Genomic DNA, 10,256 nt, shown 5'->3' on the forward strand with positions numbered 1-10,256 from the left:
AAGATGTCGGCTTTTTCCTCAAGCAGCGAACAAATCATACTCAAGTACATAATTATGATAAAAAATATCAATATTCGCATTTTCTTCCATTTTCCAGTGAACAGTGAAGAAATGCCCTTACACCACACACTCCTACACACACACACACACACACACACACACAACAGTAGACAGGCTTGTGTGTCAGCAACAGCTTGTGGCATCACTTTCTGTGACTTCTCTCTCTAGCTCTGTTTTTTTAATTTGACATAACTTTCATTCTTTTTACACAACTATCACTTTTCATGTCTTGCAACACCATGAATGTCATCCAGGAGAGACTAGGAGAGGAGAGAGAGGAGTGTGCTGTTATCCCCCACATTTAACAGTCATCATGTCTCCACCCTCTTATGACGGCTTTTCATTCCTTGAACAGTTATAAATCCTTCATTTCCGATGTGATCAGGCAACACGTTGTACCGTCTTGTGCTTCTCTAGCGTAACCTGGGCCCTCACGTGTGTCAAAAGTTCAGTAACTGCGACAGTTCTATCTCTGTGCTCAAGTGTATGAAGTATCCCTGAGAGCTGATCCAGGTCCTGTTACAGTGGGGAAATGTGCAGATAATATTAGCATTGAGTTCAATAAAGCATTCCTGCCCCATGAACGACACAGGCTTTCTTTAGATGATCAATGACATGCATAATTCCATCCAAGTTTCAACTTTAAATAACTGGACCAGCTCTTTCAAGCTTCAAATGTTGATCTTTTTCAGTTTACCACCTCTATCAGACCAATCGGAGTTTACAGAACGCTTACATCAAACTCATACCAGAGATGTCTGAAAAAAACATCCACTATTTACAGTCTGTCAACATACACACACACACACACACACACACACAGCTGTGATGTTTGCCCCGCAGTGTACTCACACTACTTTGGTGTTTTTGGCCAGTAGGTGTGAAGTGTGTGTACATGTGGTCACCTCAATGCCAAACTTAGCACATCATTCTTCTTCTTCTTCGTCTTTCAGAACCACTGAGAACCAATCAGTATGCAGTATGTTGATGCACTGGAAGTCAGGCTGAAGCATGAACCAGTTTACTGCCAATCAACATATCAGTAGTTCTGTTTCTGTTGAAACCTCTCTTTGCCTGTTGTCATGACAATGTGAGTTCAATGTGTGTATGCCTTTCGGTTGTTCTGAAGCGAAGGTACAGGCTGGAAAGAGTTCACTACTGTCTGTGACTGTAAATAGTTGCCAGTGTTATTTGCTTTTGTACACTGTAAATAGTTCACATTCTAGGTGTTGAAGAAGAAAGATTAGTGACAAAGTTTGACTGGAGTAAAAGTTAAGTAACAGTTACTTCAAGTTACTTCAACTGCATTATTTATCAGTTATGATACTGTTGTGAGCCCATAGATGACATCAGCTCTACTAAAAGCCTGATGAGTTGGACACTGAACTGTCATATTTGACACCTACAGAGTTCTAATAAATGAATGTTGTAAGTGAGTTTGTCCATTGTGAACCTACATTCTACATGTATTGTATACAATACCTCATAAATCTGGACTGAAATCATTCACATTTAATGTTTCTTCATTGTAATTTAAAGCAATTACAAGACTTTGAGGGGCAGATGAATGGTCTGTGTGATCTGGCTCTTTTTCACTTCACTTTTTCACTTTAAATTCACTGAAATCCTGAAGTTGAACTTTTGAACTTGATATTAACCAAAATATTTTAACTGAGCCTCAAAAGCAGAAATAGTTAACAAAAGGAAGTTCAATACCAATTTTGTTGTTACTAAAAAAAATACAAATTCCTCATAATCTTAGGAGAACAGGAACAGTCATTTTTTGTAGGACATTATGCAAACTGTTTGGCCACACTTAATATAACTTATTCAATTTATACAATGATCAAAACGATGAGATAATATATGATCAAAGAACAAGTAAATGCTGGTTGAGATTTCTGTGCTAATTTTCAGTATGAAGCAGCTTTCATACTCATACAGTGGTATGGACATAAATCTGTTGCTGCTCAAAATAATACTCAAGACGCTTTAGAACAAACAAAAACTCAGCTGTCCAATATTTTCTGTTTCAAACCTGGGCCAGTCACCCTGGTATATGAACGTTACTACACACCTGACTGGAAATGTGATGTGTATTGTTTGTACGTGTTTTTGTGTGTGGTGTATTTGAGGGCTACAGAGAGTAAACAATGCATTTATTTTTTATAACATCATATCTGAATTGATGGGAGTTTTTTTTCCCTCTTTTTTTAACTTTAATTGTGTCATTCAATCTATACCGGAATTCTATCCGACAACAATTTCTACCATTGAGTCCTTTTGAGATCATAAAACAGTTTTATCTCTTAATAAGTGACACAAAGGCACTTAAGTCTGATTTGAGTTCTGACCTTTGAGACTATGAACAGTCATGTTTATGTGGTTTGGCAATACCAAAAGATGTAATGAGGAAGCAGACACAGACAAATCTTCTAGATAAAAATACATGTGAGTGGACAGGGCAAGCCAGTCAAACTGAAATGCCAAGCTCGAATCAACCTCCATTCACAAAGGATACTACAGTCTCAACGTAACCCGTGCTTTTTCTATGCAAACTAGTGGTATGCACCGATATAGTAGCTGATATCCAACTGATATTGATAGTTGTGTGCAGAGATACAGTTTCAAGGGGAAAACATATTATATCTTTAATGAAAATAATAGATTCTGATCAGTAGATTTGTGGTTAATACCTGCATCTTTGAATGGACCGTTGAGTAAGCTTACAGGGACTTGCAGAGGAAGCCTGCGGTGAGCAATACAAGGGCTGGCAGAACATCGAATATGAAGCTTTAGGTTTAAGATGCGAGCACACACATAAAGGCTGGCCTGAAGACCCAACATAATGCCTTGCATCCATATGAGAGAAGGCTAAGCTCCGCCTCTGACTGGGCAGTTTCAGCGATTAACTTAAATAGTAAGACCGCAAATCAGGCAGTGGAGAAAGTAAGGCTCACAAAGAGATTGATCCAGAGGCAGAAAATCTATAACGTGTCCAGTAGCACTTTCTTTCCCAAATAAACACTCCGGCTTCTTTTTCACTATTAAAGAAGAAAGTCTACCTGACACCCGACACCGAGCAGGAATGGCTGGAGCTGCCGAGGCCCGAGAAAATAGCCCAGGCTGGCTTCAAACTTACTTTCTGCTCCGACACATGAAATCATAAAGTAAACCGGCAGCACAAAGCGTGAGGGACCATGGAGATACAGTGGGTTTATCCTGCAGTGTGTCGCGGCCATCAGTGCAAAGTTTCGAGACTTTCATTGCAACTACTGTGTTGTTGTACCCTTGGGACATAAAAACCTCAACTTTCAGACACGGGATCACAGCTAGTGTTCCAGTTCCCACTGTGGGGAGCTTTGCTCAGAAGCTTACAGATAACAACCGGAGCATCGCATGTTAACTACAGTGTTCTTATCATTATCCATCCCGGTAGCTCCACAGTCCTTGTTCCCTAAGGATCCATGTTGTGAACAAAAAGTCAACGTACCGTCAACCGCCGACAGCAGGCAACTCCACAGCAGCAACACCACCAGCAGACCGCCCATTTCAAGTCCTCTGCGCTTTAAATACATAACTCCCACTCCATTTTCGGATATTTACTCCTTAATTAAGTTGTAAAGACGTCCACTTTCCGTGTGTACATGTACACATATAGGCCTGTATTCCGTGGTACAGCTAGATATGTGGCTGCATGCGTGTGTGTGCGCTCCTCCTATGTGTGTCCTATACTTTTTTTCCCCCCAGTTACTGCGCTCGCGCTACTTTATACTTTGGACTGTCGAGCTCGCGCACGGAGAGAAAGGGCAGGCGGACGTGGTGTGACGTCATCCGACACGAGGCAGCAAGGTTTTTTTTATTTCACTGATTTGACTGTGCTGTTAATGTTGTATGTGTGCTTGATGTTTTGTAACAAAGACATTTCCAATGCAGTTACGCAAGGGACAGAGCTGGAGAGCAGCATTTTCTGCAGGTGGAAGTAGCTGCTGTTAATGAGTTGAAGCACAATTACAAGATTTGCTTCATGAGATTTGCTATGAATATAATCATTGAAAAAAAGGCAACACCTGCACACTTACTCCAAGCAACAACATTTTAATGATGACAACGTTTCGATCCTACTCGGATCTGAAAACAGGTCAGAATGTTTGTAAAGATGGAAAACACACCCATATTTATACATCATGCACACCGATAGGCTCTGTGATGACAGATAGGGTTAATGATATAATGTTATGATATGGTGATCAACATCTTAAAGCAATTATTAATTCAACAAAGTACATAGAAAAGAGCAGGAATACAAAAAGGCCACACATCCAAAAACAATACACCAAAAACATCACAAATATCGAACATACATCTTATATATAAACATATCAGATTCATCATCCCATATATCAGAATCTACATCACCTGCATTCAAAAACATATTGTGGTAAGTTATAAAAAAAAAAAGAAGAAACTTCAAATTCTTCTACAGAAATTGGGTCTTAACAGCCTTCTATAAAAAGTTGAATTATATAAAACAACAATATGGAAAATTACACACCTGTTGATTTACAATTTTTTTCATTTTTCAAAAATGTGTGTAAGGGTCTAGAAATAAAAAAATATAGAGAGATTAATATAATCATAACATAGTAATATGTAAAATTTAGGACATCGTTAATCACTTGGTTATCAATTGTTTATAACTTGGTATATAGAGTATGCATACCTACAGATAAAATATCACTATGCTGTAAAAACAAACAAAAGTTCAAAAATATATATATAAACACTGCAACCTACTTCAGTATGCCAAATTTTTCTTCTTCTTTTTTTGAGTCCAAAACTTAAGAAAGAACGTAAGTTTTAAACAATTGCTTGTTTTTCAAAAAATGTATATGCCAATTATTCATATTTTGTTCAGAAATCTTACTTGTCTTCTTTTACAAAACTCGGAAGTTTAAGAGGCACATATTAAATTACATATTTCTAAAACTCGTGAGTAATCTCACAAAAGTAAATCACATATGTCAAATCAATTGAACATAATAAAATACTGTACATAAACACACAGGAAACAAAAGTCACCCATCACTGTTAGTCAACAAGAGATATTAATTAGGCTTCATTTTCAGTCATTTTGCTAAGAAGCAGTGTTTCTGCAATTTTATGAACTTGATGAGTGTGTAGTAATGACTGACTTAAACACAAAGAGAAGAGAGTTTTGCAACTGAAAATTTGAAAAAAAAAAAAACTGGAGTAAGGGAATTAAAAACCCCAGAATTAACCCTGTAATCATGAATATTTAAAGTTTCAGTGCATTTAGTTTCCGTTGCTGAAAGGTGTGTGGAATTTGTGCTCTCTGGAGTTTAATTTAAAATACAGTATAATTCCTTATTGCTCTCAAAAACACAACTAAGACAGAAGTAAGGATAGTGACTTCAAAAAGTACAAATAAATAACAAACTAAAATACAAAGTTTTATATATATATTTTTTTAATATAATTTATGTAGACAGGCTAGTTATTCCTTTTAGAAGGACAAGATTGGATTACCAACAGGGCAAAGTGAGCAACTGTCTGGGACTGATTCACTGTGTGGCAATTTGTCTGTAGTGATCTAATTAAGTGAAATTTTGTTTATTAATATGGTGGTGCACCACTAAAGCACATTATCAACTGAAATGATAGGGGCCTTAAGGCAACACCTGCATTATCTAATCTTAAAGCCCCATCTTGTAGAGAGACCCTGAGTTATGATTTTAATAGTACATATTAAAACTATATATAACAGTATATGAGATGTTTTACGATGGGGTTATTCTGGTCCTGTCAAGGGAATCAGTAAGCAACAACTTCCAACACAGTCAGAATACAGTCTCAATCAAAGGAAAGTCATATTTTCTATACGCCTAAAAGCTGCCAGAAACAATTTGTTTAAATTGTTCAAATAGATTTATAGAACTAGGCTGTAATAAGGAATGGCCTTTTGCCTAATTTGTTCCAAAGTCATATTCACCTTTCCATTAATTGCATTGAATGAATGCACTGTATTTTACTTCCAGTTGTTAAAACATGTTCTTTACAGACATTTTTCTTGACACACTTAGTATTAAGTATTACAGAAAGAGGATGAGAAGGAGGATGTATAAGAGGAAGCGAATCATTTTAAGAGGTAAAATGTGCCTACATGCATGCTAGGGCATGGCATACCAAATCCTATTCCAAGTGAATGGTTAAGAATAAAAAGTATTTCATAAATATTTGCCACTAACATGTATCAGCACATTTGCTTTTACTCAGTGTGTCTTGACACAGAATGAACCTAAACCAATTGATCACTGTTTCCCAAAGCCCAAGATGACGTCCTCAAATGTCTTTTTTTGTAGTGACCAACAGTCCACAACCCAAAGATATTTCGTTTATAGTCATAGAAGACTAAAGAAACCAGAAAATATTCACATTTGAGAGGCCGGAATCAGAGAATTTGGACATCTTTGTCTTTAGGAATTATTGTAAACACTTAATTGAATATTAGAATAGTTGTCGATTAATTTCAGTGTTGACAACTAATCAATTACTCGACTAATTGTTACAGCTCTAACAACTTTGTCTTTGAGGGTAGGCCCGCGGGAAAGATAATGAGGTCATTAAAATCAAAATTGCTTATCCCACTGGCAACGAATGACACAGAATGACACAGAATGACACAGATCCAGACATTCTTATTTCTAATCATCACATTGATTTAGCTGGCATAGCTGGTGCTAAAAGATTTGATGCTACTTAGTGGGAATAGTCATCCTCACTACACATTTTTGCATTGTATTTCACTGTTTTGGTCATATTTAGCTGAGAGAATTCAGATGTCAGAACATACAGTCCCAAACAGTGTAATATCAACCTGTTAGATGATGCCAGAGAGGAGATCAAGGCTTTGATGATCTAACTCATGTTTATTTGAACCACTTGTAGATATTGGAAGGTTGTTTTATTTTGTATGTGTTGAGTATTAAAACACAGCAATCAGCTCACACCGTTATGGTTATGCCTTTCTTTTTATGTAGTGATAAACTTCAATCAGCCTTAAATTTAATCATCCTTGCTGCAAGTGGCTTGTACTGTCAGTGTTTATCAAAAAGATACAATATACTGTATATTTCCAGTTATTGTTCATATATTGTTCTGGATGGATTGGCTGAGCAACATCACAACATGTTAGATGTTGCTTCTACCAGTACAAAAATTAATTTCATATGACAGATTAAATTTGCTATTAAAAGACAGTTTAACACACTATGTAGTGTAATTTGCTAATCTGTACCTTTGTTGTTACCTGGCAACTCTGTCAGAAATGTGTTTTGCCAAATACCTTCTGAAGAAATGTAGTTAGTTACAGCTTTTAGACTGGTTTGTGGTGTTAAGCTTAATTAACTTAACTTAAGTTAACTTAATTTTGCTCTTAGGTCTAATGCAAGTCGGACAGTTTCACAAAAATAAAGACTGACTTATTTTAAGCCTAAAAAGTTAGCCACCCGACCCCCATGCTAACTCAGACCAAAGACCGCAATGACACTGAATTACAAACAAGAGGAAAACATGGCTCATAATTTATTGTTTGCTATGTTCAGAAGAAAGAGTTTTTAGAGTCTGCAGTAACCTGTTGGGAATACACTGTGGTGAGGACATTTTTGTTTACCCAAGGAAACTAGCCAACAAGTTAAAAGAAGCACTACACCCTACCACATTGAGAACCCACAGCTTCTGAGCTCTACTAAAGGTTTGCGCTGCATTGAGATTTTCTGCTACTGGAGGTTTTTTGCATCGCTACACTCTTTACTGAATCATGAATTTTCCCAGTAAAATTACCAGCTGAATTCTTCCAAAAGGCAAACATTTTCTGATGGAATGAACAGAACTGAAGTTATTGTGCTTGGCCCTAAACACCTTAGAAACACATTATCTAATGATATAGCTACTCTACATGGCATTACCCTGGCCTCCAGCACCACTGTAAGGAATCTGGGAGTTATCTTTGATCAGGATATGTCCTTTAACTCCCACATAAATCAAATTTCAAAGACTGCCTTTTTTCACTTATGTAATATCGCAAAAATCAGGCACATCCTGTCCCAAAAAATTGCAGAAAAACTAGTCCACACATTTGTTACTTCTAGGCTGGATTAATGCAATTCCTTATTATCAGGCACCCTAACAAGTCTCTAAAGACTCTCCAGCTGGTCCAGAATGCAGCTGTATGTGTACTGACTAAAACTAGAAAAAGAGATCACATTTCTCCCATTTTAGCTTCGCTACATTGGCTTCCTGTAAAATCTAGAATAGAATTTAAAATCCTTCTCCTAACTTACAAAGCCCTTATTGGTCAGGCACCATCATATTTTGAAGAGCTCATAGTACCGTATTATCCCACTAGAACACTGTGCTCCCAGAATGCAGGCTTACTGGTGGTTCCTACAGTCTTTAAAAGTAGAATGGGAGGCAGAGCCTTCAGCTATCAGGCTCCTCTCCTGTGGAACCATCTTCCAGATTCGGTCCAGGGGGCAGACACCCTCTCTATGTTTAAGAGTAGGCTTAAAGCTTTCCTTTTTGATAAAGCTTATAGTTAGGGCCAACCAGGCTCACCTTGGATCAGCCCTTAGTTATGCTGCTATAGGCCTAGACAGCTGGGGGACTTCCCATGATGCACTGAGCTCCTCTCTCCTAGGTTCAAGGCCAAGCCTTCATGGTCCTTCACAGTCCTGTTGGCATCCTTCCCTTGCTGTTGCTGCTGCTGCTGTTGTTGTCGTTGTTATGATTGTTGTTATTCTGCCCCCCCTTCTTTCTCTCTCTCAACCCAACTGGTCAAAGCAGATGGCCGCCCACCAAGAGCCGGGTTCTGCTTGAGGTTTCTACCCCTTAAAGGGGAGTTTTTCCTTACCGCTGTCACCAAGTGCTTGCTCATGGGGGAATTGTTGGGTCTCTGTAAATTAAAGAGTACGGTCTTGACCTGCCCCTGAGATGACTTTTGTTGTGATTTGGCGCTATATATAAATAAAAATTGATTGATTGATTGAACTGAGTGGTTTTACATGGTTGCTGTTTGAATGCACACCCAGAGACTTCTGCCAGCTGAGCCAGCTAACTTCCAGTTAGCTTTCTACTGACTTGAATGGGGATAAATAATTTAATCGTGTGGCTCCTCTAGACTTTCCAAATGTTAGACTGAATGGATCAAATTCTGAGAGTGAAACGAGTCATTTCGTGGGGGTTGTGTGACGCAACAATTTATTCACCATTTTAAAGTCGCAACAGTAGCAACGGGATAGGCTATGGCGGAGCCTATGACATAAGTACATCTTCAGTGTTTTTGTTATTACTCTCACTGCCAAAAGGGAGAGACAAAAGTCCCACACTCCAGCTTTAAGGTAGTTGAGAACCTGGGAGCTTTGTGCATCAAATGAATTTAGATGTCTAGCTGAAATCTGACTCAGTTCAGTTTGATGCAAACCATGGTCAACATCTATCTTTGTGAAAGCCCACCCAGCTCTGTACTTACCACAGAGTTTGGGGAGAACTGTTTCCTGAATTTGCAAGACCTGCACAGTTCCGTGACCTTAGCTCCATGCAACACCTATGGGATGAACCAGAACGTCAACTGTGAGCCACACCTTATCACTCAGCATTAGTGTTGGACCTCACTAATGTTCTTGAGGCTGAATGGGAGTGAATCCCTGGAGCCAGGCTCCAACATCTGGTGAAAAGCCTGAAACCAGGAGAGTGGAGGCTGTTACAGCAGCACATTAATGCCCATGGTTTTGGTATCCCAAAATATACCTCTTGGCCATTTAGTGTATATTCAAAACTTGTACAAACTATGTGTGTGTGTGTGTGTGTGTGTGTGTGTGTGTGTGTGTGTGTGTGTGTGTCTGTTTGTGACGTAAGCAGTTTAAAATGAATCCTTGTAGCATGAAGACTGGGGGCTGTGCTCTTTAATGTATCAACTTGTCATCCAATCACACATTGTCCCAAAAAAAAAATTTGATTGCTCGACTGCGCATCTGGGCTGCAACATTCTTCACTGCAGTACATAACAATAGATCTTCCATAACATCTTCCAAGAATACATAATACAACATCCTGAATAAAGACAATGAATTATTTGGTCAATCTTTCTTACTGGACTCAATGGCAGTAAGACAAGG

The 10,256-nt window shown here is 38.3% G+C and overlaps 1 protein-coding gene across 1 annotated transcript in view; it reads right to left on the reverse strand.

The window, feature by feature from the left end:
- lrp5 (low density lipoprotein receptor-related protein 5) overlaps positions 1-3,832 on the reverse strand; it is a 72,053-nt gene extending 68,221 nt beyond the window's left edge. The window contains exon 1 of the mRNA XM_044356483.1: positions 3,554-3,832. Coding sequence (XP_044212418.1) covers positions 3,554-3,638 — 85 coding nt within the window. The 5' untranslated portion in view covers positions 3,639-3,832. The remainder of the gene's footprint in view (positions 1-3,553) is intronic.
- Between the last annotated feature and the right edge of the window lie 6,424 nt (positions 3,833-10,256).

This window comes from Thunnus albacares, chromosome 7 (assembly GCF_914725855.1).
Source record: "Thunnus albacares chromosome 7, fThuAlb1.1, whole genome shotgun sequence".
Lineage (NCBI taxonomy): Eukaryota > Metazoa > Chordata > Actinopteri > Scombriformes > Scombridae > Thunnus > Thunnus albacares.